This window comes from Contarinia nasturtii, unplaced genomic scaffold (assembly GCF_009176525.2).
Source record: "Contarinia nasturtii isolate CC-2019 unplaced genomic scaffold, AAFC_CNas_1.1 Cnas_scaffold_695, whole genome shotgun sequence".
Lineage (NCBI taxonomy): Eukaryota > Metazoa > Arthropoda > Insecta > Diptera > Cecidomyiidae > Contarinia > Contarinia nasturtii.
In genome coordinates, this window is record NW_022198046.1 from 11,102,487 (window position 1) to 11,117,548 (window position 15,062).

Consider the following 15,062-nt stretch of genomic DNA (forward strand, 5'->3'; position numbering starts at 1 on the left):
GATTTTTATCGTTTTTATGTTTTGCATAAAATGAATTATCGGTTTGAAATGATTGTCAAATTTTCGATAAACGGTGACGAGAGGAGGGGCAGCTTGCAATAATTAAAAGAGATATATTAGGTGTTAAATAGTGCAAAAAGGTCAAGGTTTGGAAATTCGGTTTGCTTTTTTATACCTTTATAGGCATATATATTTAGGCCTATCCTCTTCTAAAAATGTCATTTAAAACTCAAACAGCTGATAACAATTACACTGTCATCTCTTTTTGCGCATGCCATTTAGAGCTCATCGAGCATTGCATGCTTTTTTCGATGTATTTTCCGCTATTTTTTATTTTAATTTTTTTTTTCTAAAGTTTGCTGAAGATTTTCGAATTTTTTACCTTTGAATGAAAGAAAATAAAATACTGTTGTTATTAAATCTCTTTGTGTATAGATTCAAACGTTTTAACGATAATTACAATTTTTCATATCCAATTTTTTATCAACTTTAGTACATAGGCATAGATGGAGTTACTGGAAGTGGTACTAAAGTCTTTTGAAGAGCTTTTCAAAGTTCTTTCTCTTTTCACCATCTACAAATTCAATGCGTAAACATTCATTTAAATGAAGTAAATTTCATCGTTTGATTTGTTTGATGAATAAACCGTTGGATTTAAGTTGAATTTTTCGCGTGAAACAAAAACATAATGACGGTGAATTCAAGAATATATATATATTTCTTTTAGTTCAAAACTGTTAACAACACTGAAATGAAATTCAAAAAAAAACAATAAAATAATTAAATGCATGCCTCTTTGTGATATTCATGATTTTTTAGATGATAAACCACAGCAGAAGGTGACTTCATTCTGTGTCGGTTTAACAAAGAGATTGTAGAATTATTTGTACATAACTTATAAACAGGAGCCCAATGCATTAATAAATCGCCTACGCCAGATGTCAATCTGGCATTACCCCTTAATGAAGATTGAATATCGTTTTGGATCCATTTAATAATTTTTGAGAGAAGAGAAATTTTCGGTTATTGAAAGACCAATAGTTGATTGGTATTGTTCTATATTGCACTTTATTATTCATTGTCATTTTCTGTCCCGACATTGATATTACTTATAATACTCACTGATAAAATTTCGGGAATGTAATGATGGTATAAAATGTGTGTATAATCAAACTTGATCTACTGACCCCAAAAAATTGCATTTATTTCGAAAGCACAATGTAAATTCTCAAAATCAATCATTTAACCTGTATTTTGGAGAAGTATGATCAATTCGTAATGCATTTGTTATCAAAGTTGACACAAAATCAAAGGGCGACTATAGTTGAAAATGTATGTACTGTCAATGTCAAAATTGCATTTAAATTGAATCTGTGCATTCGTTGCACACGTAATTTTCATAATGATTTCACTTTCATTATCAATCATAAAAATGTGAATGTTGGCAGTGACATATATTCAGAGCAAACATTTAGAACTGAAAAATGAAAATAATTTATATTATTGCATTCATAGATTTGATTGTTGTATTTGGGAAATTTTGTGGTTAAATGAACTCTCTCGTTGTAAATCATTGAAAAAAGTGAATTTTTCGGAATTTTTTTACTGTATAATATACAGTTTCAATGACATCACGTATTTTTGGCAATTGATGCGTTCGAAATGTGTACGCTTATCTTATTTGCCAATGTCATTGTCACCAAAAGTCATTACCTTTACTACTAATCAGTCGTGACACTCCGAACACCTCTTTTGTCACCTAGTTCACATATGACAACGTGCTTCGATGACACGTGAAATTGGTAATTCAAAAAAAAAACGGCTACGCTGCATGCGTGCCTCATGTTTCAATGGAATAGAGCAGAACCCGCAGAATGGAAAGCCTTTATATTTAGATCAATTCATGCCATTTTTAGCAGTGTATGCATCTCTCAATAGAGCTTCAAAAGCTGGTGCCATTCAGATTTGATATTGGTTCATGATGTCGCGAGGCTTTACCTCTAAACGAAAATGTCTGATGTTCAATTGAGATTACGAATTTCAAGTACAAAATGCAGTTTCGATCGTTCAATCTGATGCCGAATGCCATAATTAAAAAAAAACTATTTCATTACCTTTGTTTACATTGATAACAATAGTTAGCCTTCAAAATCATCTCTTGCTCTAGATATTCGGCATCGAAAAATGATAAGTTTTTTTGAAAGCAAAATCAATTTTATCTTTTCAGGCTACCACTTGACACATATTCAAGCCGATAACTAAACGGTAAACGATGACGTCTAATGTTGCCCAGAATGAAACTTAGATACGATTTAAAATTTATTAATCTGCATTGACCGGTAACTTGTACTATTATGTGTTGCACCGAATTTTTATAAAAATGGTTTGACCTGTAATTTGCTCAATGCATAACGAAAAACTGGTTTCCGTACTGTTATGTTGACAAAATAAAACATCGTATTTTATTAATCATTTTTATGATGACCATACCATATGGTAAGAATCACCAAGTTGGAAGTTATTGTTCATAACATAAAATGTATTTATTTGTTAATTGTTATCATGATGTGTGTCACAAATAGCCAAGGCCAAGCCCCTACTACTGCTCGAAATGTGCAATTTGGACATTGCTGTTCGGTGTACGGTGGGAGAGAATTAGCAACGTCGGCGAGCGAGAGTGAGTGAGAAGGAAAGAGAAACAGACTGAAATTAAGCCAAATGTCGATTCCATTCAATAATATTTTTTTTAGTGTGTCACATTTGTTACACCTAGTTCTGTTGGTGTTATCAGTATCACATTTAAATAATTACTCTTTGTTAACACAAAATTGTTATTGTTTTGTCGCCGCGACGATCGTTTACATTTTCAATCTGTTGTCTGTCGAAAAAAAAAAACATAGCAAAAAATATATGGAGTTACAGCCGACATCGACCAATATACTATATCCAAAACCAATTCGTATATGAGTGTAAAAACGTGCACAAAATATAGTGTAAGCGCGTGCGACAAGCAAAATTGATAAGAAGCAATGTTATTTTCCTCTATTGGTTTAGCTTAAATTCTCTTTACATCGCAATTTATGATGAATTGTGCGCGCTGTATCTCTATTTGTTCAATGCTACAACCGAATTCATAGTACACTGATTTGGCGACGAAGACTATGTGCGGCATTTTTCAATTGTGTATAAATTCGAATCAATTTTGCTCCAAATCATCACACATTGCACAGCCATCGAAGTGAAAACATACAGTGAATTTCAGTTGAAAATTAAAAGTCTTGTTGACATTTGCAGCGTTCAATTTTCAAAAAGAATACTGTGCAATTTTTGTGTGGTCCAACAAACAAAATAAAACACAACAATTAAGAGATCAAACACAATCAGTCGGTTAAAATTATTGACTTGTTTTCCGAGAAAAAAACAGCTTGGTTTGCAATCAAAAATATGTATCATTTATTAATATTGGCAATCATATTTGGCTGCGCATCTGCAATGCCTGCGGCTGGAAAATCATGCGATTGCGGTAAATGAATTTATTTATTCGATCCATTATTTGAATACATTATACATCAATAATTAGTGATAGCAAGAGCAAGTTTAATATTATTTCAATATTTTTTTTGTGAATTTATTTTAAAAATCAGTTTCATCGATTAATAATTTCCATTACGAACATGAGAGTGATGAAATAAAGTGCATTGAAAAATTAGTGCAAAATATTCGGATGATTTCAAAATATGTAATTTTGTTAGTTGATGTGAAATTTAAAAATGTCATTCACCTTGTACTTGATATTGATTCACGTTACTGTTTCCTAATAATACTTTTTGACTTTCATAAAGATAAAGAAAAATGTAAACAAATTTCGATGTGCCCACAAAACTTGTTTAACTTCTTTCGTCAAACAAATTTAATAACGATAAACAAAAGAAAATATTGTTAAATTAATGGATTTTATTCATTTTGAACTTGAATAGTTTGTGGAGTTCGTGGCCGGACTAATCGTATAGTTGGTGGAAGTGAGACGTCTGCAAATGAATACCCCTGGATGGTGGCATTGTATCGAAATGGTCGTTTGTATTGTGGCGGTGCTTTAATTTCCGAAAAACATATTCTGACCGCGGCTCATTGTGTGCATTCATTTGAAAGAAAAGAAATCAAAGTATATCTAGGCGGTCATAATATTTCAAACGATTATGTTGAAACACGTCGTGTTGGTCGTATTTATGAACATGAATATTTCGATACAGTTTCATTTGATTTTGACATTGCTATATTGGAGTTGATTAAACCAGTACAATTTGGACCAAAAATTCAACCTGTCTGCCTGCCACAAACACAATTCGAAGATTACTCTGGAAGAAATGCGTTTTTGGCTGGATGGGGTCGTTTAGGTATGAAATATACAGTTTTATTTGAAGTGTTTTTTTTTTAATACAAAATTATGTGTTAATCAGGTGAACAAACTCCAACATCTGACCATTTACGTCAAGTAATCGTTCCAATTTGGTCGAAAGAAGAATGTGATGCATCAGACTATGGTAATAAACGTCTGACGGGTAATATGATGTGCGCCGGCTTCAATAAGGGAGGCAAAGATGCGTGCCAGGCAAGCTTTGAAGATTTCCTAAATTTACAAAATACAAAGATATTTTATAATTTTCGTTATTAATTAACACACACACATTTATTTATAGGGCGATTCTGGTGGTCCAATGAATTATGAGGGCGAAACTGGAAGCATAGAAGTTATTGGCGTTGTATCGTGGGGCAGAGGTAAGAATTATTTTTTTTTCTTAATTTGAAAATATCCTCAATCTCGAATTTGTCTTCTTTGCAGGCTGTGCACGACCAAAATTACCTGGAATTTACACGAAAGTTACAAACTTTTTGCCATGGATTCATAATAAAATTAGCAATACATGTTTGTGTTCGCCAAAACAAGGAGTTAGAACTGGATTCTTGGAAACAATGGCCGAACAAGAAGACGACGGGGAAGAGTAAAAATAAAACACATAATGAATGCTTGGAATTGAGTTTACGACTCTCTAGTCATTAATAGGTACACAACAAATTTTCGCCCTTGTAGTTTTATAGATTTTGAAAACAAAAAGTGCTAGTGATAAGCTTATTTACTATAGATTACTTATATCGGTTAAGTTGGGTGTTTATGAGTTCAACAAAAAGAAAAATAATATACAGCTTGACTCATTGCCGTTAGAACATAGATTATGATATAAGAAGAAAAGTCAATAGTAATAATCAACAAATTTATAAAATAAATATATTTTAAATTGAAAAATACTGTTATGCAAATGTTCAACTTTTTTTTCATTCACAATGTTAACCTGTCAACGAATTTGAGTATCAAAATCAAAAAAATGCACGTTTCCTTTCAAATAATATTTAATGAACTATGAGATTTTCGTATGATATCATTTTCAAATGTTCGTTGCTTCAATACGTATTTGTATTCAGTGTCATCTACAGTATCTATATTTGGCAGACAGTGCTTATCTGCTTTTCCAGTGTCATTGTCAGCAGAAGTCACAAATTTGATTCTAACGCGCCCACAGCATTTTTTCCCACTTTGATGTGCGAAAGGTAAAAAAAGGTGTCTGAATGAAAGACTTTTTTTTCTCGTTTGAAAAGAGATGGAAGCAATTCAATGTTGTAGGTTGCATATGTATTCTATGCTTCCCGTTTTGCATACATACTCTATACCCGTATAATAATAGACCTCTATATTTCAGTTATTTTTGACGGCACGCGCTTCTCAAACAGCCAGTTCCACTTGGACTTGATATTTTGGCACCCCAACTATTTTTGAATGACGCACTTTTCCACGTGACAAAACATAACATTTTTAAGCTGTGTTGAAAAAAAAAACAAGCTAAACTCGACTATTGCAGTTTTCATCTAAACTTGTCAGTAGAAAAGTGCGTCATTCAAAAATGATTTAAACAATCTATGATATCATTTTTATGATAAGGAATTTGTACCAATAGATAGTTGGCCTTCAAAAACATCTCTTTGCCCCAAATATTGCATCAGAAATTAAGAAGATAACATTTTATAAGGTATTTTATCTCTCATCATGCTTCTGCTTGACACATATTTTGTGAGGAAAAAATTCAATGTGATAAAGAAAAATGCGACGTAGTTGTAGTATGAATGAAAATTTGGGCAATTTGTGATTCACTTCGTGGAACGATTTTTCATTGGTTGTTCATAGGTGGAATGAGAGGTTAGGTTTAAGTCAGCTGTCGCAATAGTTTTATGATAAAATACATACATATGTGTTTTCTTGTTTACACAAGATCTAATCAAACTACCGCTGTTAACAGAATAGTGCAAATAGTTTGGTTACCGCTGTGTTAATTTCTTAATCAAAAGTCCGGAAACAATCCGATTTGTACAAATACTTTCCACTAAAATCGACACATTTGAATGGGGTAGAATGAAAACTACTTCTCGAAAAATGTTTAAACACGAAACCTAAAAAAACTTTCAATGAAAATTGAACCAAATTTTTTCTTTGTCCAATTGAAGTGAACCAAAAAAATTTCATTTTACACTGAAAAAACCGAGCGAAATTTTTTTCCGGTTCACTTTTATTTAACAATTTTTTTTTAGTTCAATTCAATTTGACCAAAAAAAAATTGGTTCACTTTTTATTGAAAATATTTGCACGGCACGTTGAATTTTCATTATTTCGGCTAGTTATTACCATTTCTATTTTTATCGTGCTAAATGAATAAACATTTTTATTCAAGACCAGACTTAAAGCAAAAAAAAATATCCTTGAGACAGTTTTTTAACAATTAAATCATTTAAGGTTGATACTGCATTAAAATAAAATAAAATAGTTTCGCCAAATGAAATCAAATATCTCCCGAAACGTAGTTTATACGCATTGCCTCCGGAAATGAATATTTCATTTCAAGTAAATGCATAAAACACCAATTCGTACCTACGGCTTTTCCAGTGTTTGTAGTTGAGCATTGAAACAGTTGTTGCGGCATGAAACATATGTTTTTATATTGTTTACATACCAAATTCAAGCAATTTATGACATCTGTCATCTGGTTGTTGTGCACATACTCAGTTGGTGTAAACGAGGCATTACGCCATGTACTTTATGCGTATTGGAATTTTAAAGTACGTTACAAATGATGCTTACTCAGTTTTCAAGAAAATGCAATTTAAATTTTATTCAATAAAAATCATAGAAGCAATTGAAAAGAAAAGAACACATTTAAAATTATGAAAATGAATGAAATAGGAAGACAAAATGCCAAAAGAAAGAATGTGCATATTTGATGCATTCAAAATTAAAAGCTTTTTGAGTATTGTTGTATTATTCACAGGGTGTGCCTAAAATCAAATTTCCGACTTTTCCGGTTAAAATGCGATAGTTGTATTCGTTTGGATTCAATTTTTTATAAATGAAAATCGGCAAACGATCCGATAAAACCCATACATTTCCATTACGATCGATTTTCAAGTCATTTGGAAAAACTAGCGCATCCGAATCACTGTCGAGAATTCCTTGATTGTCTGGAGTATATGGTTTTTGTGAGTTCCAACATCCAATGCCGTCTTTGTTAACCTGTGTGTAAACCAAAACTTTTGTTTTTTCGTCGAAAAATTCGGATGTTGATTGTCCATTTAAACCACGATCGCCAACCAAACTATAATCAAAGTATGATTCGGCACTTAAAGCGCGAGTTTCATTTTGTAAAATGTAATTTGGAACGGAAAATTCCTTTGTACTTGACAATGCATGGAAATAAACGGTTCGAGTTCTGGAAATAAATATTCAATAAATATAAGTTTGATTTTATGATGAAAAATTCATATCATTGTACCCTTGATCTGTTTGTTCGCCAAGGGCCAATGCAAAAATGCCGTCTTTCCATTGGAAATTAACGCCGCCAACATTATAGTCACCATTGATGGGATCGAAATAGAAGAAATTATGTCGAACACGCCATGATCTATCTGATTTGAATGAGTAGACAACAGTTGCATAAGCACCGAGGTCTGGGATGTAAGCATAGGCATTATCGCATCCATTCTTTGGCACATCAACAATCTAATTTCAATGGAATATGGTGAACTATTACAAAAGTTACGGTGGAATCAATTTCAATTGTACCATACCACGTTCGCAAAGAATGTATCATCTTTGATATGTTCTGGTGGAATTGTGTATCGTTTGATTAGTTTATTCGTATTTAAATCAAAAATGACCAAAGCTGGTTGAGCAATTTGTTTTGGGTTGCTGCCAAGAATATCAGCCAATCCAGTATCCATAACCCACCTAAAAATATAAATTATGAAATTTCATAGACAGAAAACTTCAACAAATTAACCCACAATCGATCACATTCATCGACGCGAATACGAAATGTTGAAATAATAGATGAATTATCTGTTAATTGGCCATCGAGAATTGTTGGCTTTGGTGCACTCATTCGACCGCCTGTCGTTTCGGTGGTAAAACCATCAGATTCCAATGAATTTGCTGTCCACGATGGATATGGTATTAACAACGGACTCGAGTCTTTACTGTCAATGTTAATATAATTCAATGATGACGCAACGCCCGACTTCCATCTAAATTCAAATATGCCATAAAATAATAAACATTTTAAAACTAAATTTTCATTGCCCATAATAATATTTATAGCTGGACAATAATACGTGACAATTTGCCACATTTTCTATTTACCAACGCGCAGTAACATCAAATCTATTATTTTTCAATCAAATATTTACAAATGAAAACATTTTAATTGCTGTACATGGAGATTTTTGAAGCGAAAAAAAGCGGTACGCTATTGTGCTAATTTCATGCAGATCACTTGGTTTGAATTGAAACATTGATTTCAATGATCTGTCAAATTATTTGACCATAAAATATGTAAACAAGCTCAATGTTTGCAGATTTCTGGTGTCAACTTTAATGATGCACCTTTTATATACATTTGTTGGCACATCCGACACAGATTACCGACGCGCTATACTATGCTTCAAATGCAATCACTCAACCGTAACGTATTGTGTTCGCTTTCTAACATTAAAGTTATTGTGAGTATGTTGGTTCATTTTTTTTTCTCTTCTCTATACTCAGTGTCATCATACGTTGTGTGAAGCAGTGAATCCATCGATTTTTAGCTTATGTTCCATGAAATATTGATCGATTGAATTCACATGGATAGTTTTTTTTTCTCACAAGTTTTATATAAAAACCACAACGGTCATTTGATTTTATTTTTCTTTTACCATTATTTCGTACCATTAGTATTAAATCAACGAAGCTCATAAAATTTCATTAGAATTGAACGAAAAATCAGTATAGCTTCCATATATCGCTTGTGAAAAGGACGGTAAAAATATATAATGACAAAATGATATGAAAATAATGGTTTCGAAGAATCAAGTTTTTTTGAAGTTTTATGCGGAAGAAATTTTTAATTTGATTAAATTAATTAAAATAAAATAAATAACACAATATCGCTCGCATTCATACTAATCGAATTTTGAATAATAGACTACTTTTTGTTCATTGTTTATTAGAGCAGTCTTATCCAATTAGTTTTATCATGAAACACACAGCTGTTGCTCTTTGCGAAAAATTGAAGTGCTTTCAAACGTATTGTACATAAATATGGTTTAATGCAAGCACATTGTAGAGAAAAAAATACGATTCATCCATATAAAAAAAATCTCTCTCATTATTTGAATAGAGCGAACAAATTGAAGTACGCAACTTTTGATTCTATGAACGCAAGGTATGTAATTATATCCGTTAAGTTTGAAGAAAAATGGTTTTTATTATGGAATAAACCTCATCTTGAATTCTGATGTTATTTTTACTTTTCTTAGCCTCAATTTCGGATGAATATCAGAGAGCAACAACCACTTTATGGTTTCAATTTGAAAGAAAAGTAAAATAATGAACAAAAAACAGCGAAGCAGAATAAATTCATTTCAATTGACTTTCCTCTTCAATTTTATCATCATTTGACCTTCTCTTCACAAGAAATGTACGCAATAATTCATTCCCGGCCGCAGATAACTTTAAATAATCAAATGTTAGAATAATTATTACACAATGGCCCTTATGTTATGGTATTTTTCTCTGTATATTACCATTACAATGGCGTCATTCAATTAAGCTAAGAGTTTTCAGCTTAAAAGTGAGACATTCATGCCTGAGCACACTAGAAATAGAATACTTGATTATTCATATAATTATGCCACGAAAAATGAAGTCATTTCTCAATTTTCATTGAAGTGAATTCTATTTTTTTTTGTCAAAAGTGGAAAATGTCCATGTGAAAAATTAAAATTTTGAACGATGGCTCTATATTTTTAAATTCGAAAAGTTTTGTCATGTTTTGTGAAATGAAAATTTAATTATATGACAATTGTCCATTATAATTTGTTAAGTGGGTATGAGCTTCCCTTGTCTTGTGTGAATAAATTCGACAGTAAAATAACTTTAAAGTGACATTTCAATTTTATTTTATTTTCTTCGACAATATTTTCCCCAACTATGTAAACATTCGTACCTGGGTACTGTGATAAACAGCTTGTCTTTCCAAACTTCGAGCCCCAATGGTAAATTGTTTTCAGGTTGATATCGTCCACTTTTTATCGCTTCGTCCATCGCTGAATCGGAGGGCCATGCATACGACACTTCTTTCCAGCGAAATTTTTCTTCTAACTTTGACGAAAAACTATTTTGTATGCACACCGCAAACAGTAATATTAATAAGAACTTTATGTATTTCATGTTTGACTGGGAAAACAAACTACAATACTACGTGATTATTATGTTTTTATTTCTTTTCGTTTCAACTTTCAGAATGCAACTAAAAATGGTGACAGAATCGATGCAAAATAACCGTCAACCGATCACGACAGCGATCAATTCTTATCTGATTCAAATCGCATTGTTGGTTTATTGTTTAGACCACAACTATTTTTGATTCACTTTCGCTTGTACACGCACGACAAGGTAGCAGAGCTGGTTTCAGATACGATGTCCGGTGTGTATGTATATGTGCGGTTGCGATGATGATGCTTTGGTGTGCATACAAATATCTATCAAATTAAATTCACATTGAATTTAATACACACAACGGACAACTTAAATATAGTACATTATCGTAAAATTATTACTTCGAAGGCTAATGCCGAATATGCAAATTAAACGTACAATGCAAAACTATAAATTAAAGTTCTTTTGCAAATTGAAATTGACATAACAACAACTTGCCAGCCAGCATATCAGCCACGCCAACTAAGGAAGATGTCAACTTTTTTTTTCCTTGCCATAACACGCTTACCTTTTAATCAGCATTTCATGTGGTGAAATCTTACCCGGCGTTAGCTACAAAGTTGTTACAATATTTTGCGTGACCACTTTAAATAAAGTGGACGAGAAATACAACCAAACGACTTGTTTTATTGAAAGGTTAAAAGCACTAGCAAGGCCAATCGATGAGAACGCGTATGTTATCGCTTACACACAATGCATTTATACTCCAACGCAAAAAAAATGTGTGCACTTGCATTTTTCGTTTCCTGAAACTAATTGAAAATAGAAAACGCCTGAAATTATGTGCTAAATGCTTTTGGATTTTTAAAAAACATGCAATTAATAAGTTTTTTCCGTTATCGGTACTCATAAAAGATTATCCGCATTTACCAAAAAAGTTGAAGCAAATGAATCAGTTTCCAAAACTAACTTTACTACCTTACAATTTCCATTGCGCTGATTTCATTTTAAGTTAATTGAATTGATTGTGCCTTAGGATACTGTACCTTACAGAATGGAAAAAATTACGCTCGCTTTTGCTTCTGCGTATAAGTGAAAAAAAAAACAACACATTTTACTTTATTTTTTAATAATTCTTTTCTTTATTTTTTGTTATCTGTTTTCAATAAATGGATGAATGTCTTCGTGTATTATTCTTTTAAATGTATCATTTTAACAATAAACCTTAGATTTTTTTTTATTTTCATTTGTGACCATTTCTCATTGTAGTTCGCATTCCTCGTGTCTTAGTGCGTTGCCCGCCTTAATCATTCACAATTCTATTGCTCCATAAATGAAATTTGATAAAATTTCATCAATATTCGATCAAGATCTTAGATGTAATTTTTTTTATGATCAAAAAAAGAAGTGTAAGTCGATGATTATTTTTTGTGTGTCTTATAAATGAAAATACCATTTAGTTTCGATCATTCAAATACATAGAATCGAATTTTATCGTGTTTGGATTATTCATTGACTTGGCGGTTGATTTTGTTCCCACCAGAATAAGAGCATTGCATAAGTTAGATTTGAATTTCATTGTTCAATGATGGTTTGTGTTTCAATGCTCAATTTCTAGTTAAAGAACCAACTTTTCGGTCATAACAGTGGTTTTTTTTACTCTTTCATTTAATCTAATACAATTCACTAACATTTCACACATATTCTAAAATGGCTACGGTGGTACGATTTCAATATTTCTCGAGAGATTTGGTTTCAAGGTTTTTCATTCAGTGTCTTTGTTTGTGTGTGTGTGTGTGTATTCGGTATGTGTGCCCTGGGATCACGGATTTTTGTGAGTTTGCCATTTAATAGAAATTTCAATTACATCGAAGAGAATTGCGGGCATTTCATGAGAAGGTGTGCGATTGTGTGTCTGTGTATGTGTGTACTTTAATTTTACATTTGGTTTTCTAAAAGTTTTCCGTTAGTAAATACGATTTCACAATGTTGTTTAATAGTATGAATTAAAATTTCAAATGTCTAACAAACTTCGTACTAATATTCAATTAAAACACATTTTATTTGCTATATGCATTTTAAGTCGTCACATTCATATAGTTGTAGGTAACAAATATTTTTATCAGTTGTGTTTGCTTTAAATTATGTATATGTTTTCGACGACGTCAATATTCTAACTAGGTGAAATAATTCTAACTTTATTCAACATGCAACAATTTTTTTCTTCTGTTTTATTCTTTCAAAATAGACTTGGCTTCATCTGTCAATTGCAAATGATATTTTCCTCATTGGAATATATAATGTACTTTATCCAGTGGCATGACAGACATTACTGCATGCTGCTGTGGTGATGTTTGTGTCTGTGTGTGTGTGTGTTTATGTGCGCGAATGGACAAACTGAAAATCAGTTGTTTTGTTTTTGTAAATTACATCGTCTCGATTCGTGGTTAAAAAAGCTCGCAAAATGAACATTATTAACATAATTATCAAAAATGAAGAGGTCTGCCAAATATCGGCAATCCATAAATCCGCATCGGAAACCACCACAATATTTACATGAAAATTTTACCCATTTTCGTAACAGTATTCCAATAAAATATACGTGTCCCAAGTCAGGCGACAAAATGTTTTGTCAATTTTTACTAAACATGACCATTCCCGTTCGTAATAATTTTCTTTTATTGCATTTTTTTTCTTAATTTGTTCCATTCAATGCTTAACTACTGTCACTGTTTTGTTTAAAGTCGCATTCACAACCTTTGAACTTTCAAACAGCTTGGACTCTTCAGGCAATAGCTCTGAGCTCTGGCAACGAATAAAAATCAACAGACAAAATGAAAACAAAACATGTAAATAGATCGTGAATAGATTTCGATTTGTTGTTTTGCATAATGTATTATCGACATGAATTCTGTCAGGTAGAGGGGTCAACTGTGGGTCTTTCTATATTTTCAGTATTTTTGTTTCGGGTCAGTGATAACATATAAATTTTAATTCTCGATTCGCATACCGCATATGATTTTATAAACACGAAATTGCATTCAAACTGAAAATATAATGTGTGACAACTTCAGATCGAAATTCATGATAATACGTTTTTTTTTGTTTGTGTGTTGTATCAAAACCACAATGCAAAAGTTCAAATATAATGCATGAATGAAACTCACAATTCCCTTGACACAAAATTCGAAATAAAACTTGGCCCAATTGCTGTCGAAACGATATGATGCCTTTGAATCATGAATCGAATATGTGTACGTAATATAACATGATTTTATGTATATCTCTTAAATTTGAATGGCTTATCATTTTGACGTAATCGCTCATTTGCTGCAGCTGACTGTCCGTTATCGCGTTTCACAGCAATATCATCATCGTCATTTTGTGCCAAATATGAATTTTTCAGTTTGCTTGTCTGATTTTAGAGATGTGTTTATGTGGTTTTGCATATAATATCAAACATTTCGCTCTGATGCTGTCAGATGTCCTCAATGCTGAAATTTCCATATGCCGCAAAATTGTGTTTTATTTTTCGTTCATCCGGAATGTTAATCCCCAAACATTTATGTTGCTGAACGCAATCCGACTGCGCGGTTTTGTAACCATTATTTTTCCATTGAATATGACACATACACACGCTCCATTTGGTAACAAAATTTAATTTTTTAATCATATAATATATACCTTTCATAAAAATGTTTATTTTCTGGTATGTCGTATGTGATCGAAAGTGAATGTGAATGTGTGTGTGTGTTTGTGTTACAGTGAGTGTATTTGCTGCATTGATGAACTGAGTGCGGAATGTTCATGTGTTCTTAATACGCTATCATTCCCTAATTGCTATACTTTAGCCATAATCAAATTCCAGTTAATTTTAATTATCGCTTGTTATATTCGCTACAATTAATTTAGTTTTTTACATGAATTTTGTATGTTCAGTCATTTTATGGTTTTACAAAAAAAAACTTTTTACATGAAAATTTATTCTCACCTCAATCAATTTCTAAGGTTTTTTTATGATTGTATTTTATCATTGTTAATTATTAAATTACTATTCACCATAGGCTCAATTTGACGAGTTTTTCTCAACATATACATATAGAAAAAAAGAACATTTTTCAAAAAAGAAAATAACATTTATTTATTACTTTAAATCTAAATTGGCTTCATTTTTTTTTTATTTAGCTTCGGTACGTGTGTGTTTTCTCTTAATAAAATTCATCTTACAGTTTATCTCAAACTGGCAAATGAAGAATCAAAAGCGAAT

At 31.8% G+C, this 15,062-nt stretch overlaps 2 protein-coding genes across 2 annotated transcripts; one reads left to right on the top strand and one right to left on the bottom strand.

The window, feature by feature from the left end:
• Window positions 1–3,071: 3,071 nt before the first annotated feature.
• Window positions 3,072–5,209, top strand: LOC116340759 (proclotting enzyme-like). Its single transcript, XM_031767406.1, has 5 exons — window positions 3,072–3,523; window positions 3,978–4,394; window positions 4,458–4,609; window positions 4,698–4,776; window positions 4,841–5,209. The coding sequence occupies exons 1-5, from the start codon at window positions 3,445–3,447 to the stop codon at window positions 5,002–5,004; spliced, it is 891 nt and encodes a 296-aa protein (XP_031623266.1). The 5' UTR covers window positions 3,072–3,444; the 3' UTR covers window positions 5,005–5,209.
• A 2,065-nt stretch (window positions 5,210–7,274) lies between these two features.
• On the bottom strand, window positions 7,275–10,956 carry LOC116340838 (protein yellow-like). Its single transcript, XM_031767540.1, has 5 exons — window positions 10,584–10,956; window positions 8,383–8,622; window positions 8,167–8,326; window positions 7,872–8,098; window positions 7,275–7,808 (listed from the first exon to the last, which is right to left on the bottom strand). The coding sequence occupies exons 1-5, from the start codon at window positions 10,805–10,807 to the stop codon at window positions 7,361–7,363; spliced, it is 1,299 nt and encodes a 432-aa protein (XP_031623400.1). The 5' UTR covers window positions 10,808–10,956; the 3' UTR covers window positions 7,275–7,360.
• Window positions 10,957–15,062: the final 4,106 nt, after the last annotated feature.

Bases quoted from the DNA above. Each gene is read 5' to 3' on its own strand.
- LOC116340759 (XM_031767406.1), top strand. From the start codon at position 3,445: ATGTATCATTTATTAATATTGGCAATCATATTTGGCTGCGCATCTGCA. The intron at 3,524-3,977 runs GTAAATGAATTT...GAACTTGAATAG, and splicing joins TGGAAAATCATGCGATTGCG to TTTGTGGAGTTCGTGGCCGG. The intron at 4,777-4,840 runs GTAAGAATTATT...TCTTCTTTGCAG, and splicing joins CGTTGTATCGTGGGGCAGAG to GCTGTGCACGACCAAAATTA.
- LOC116340838 (XM_031767540.1), bottom strand. From the start codon at position 10,807: ATGAAATACATAAAGTTCTTATTAATATTACTGTTTGCGGTGTGCATA. The intron at 8,327-8,382 runs GTGGGTTAATTT...TTATATTTTTAG, and splicing joins GTCGATGAATGTGATCGATT to GTGGGTTATGGATACTGGAT. The intron at 8,099-8,166 runs GTATGGTACAAT...CATTGAAATTAG, and splicing joins ATACATTCTTTGCGAACGTG to ATTGTTGATGTGCCAAAGAA.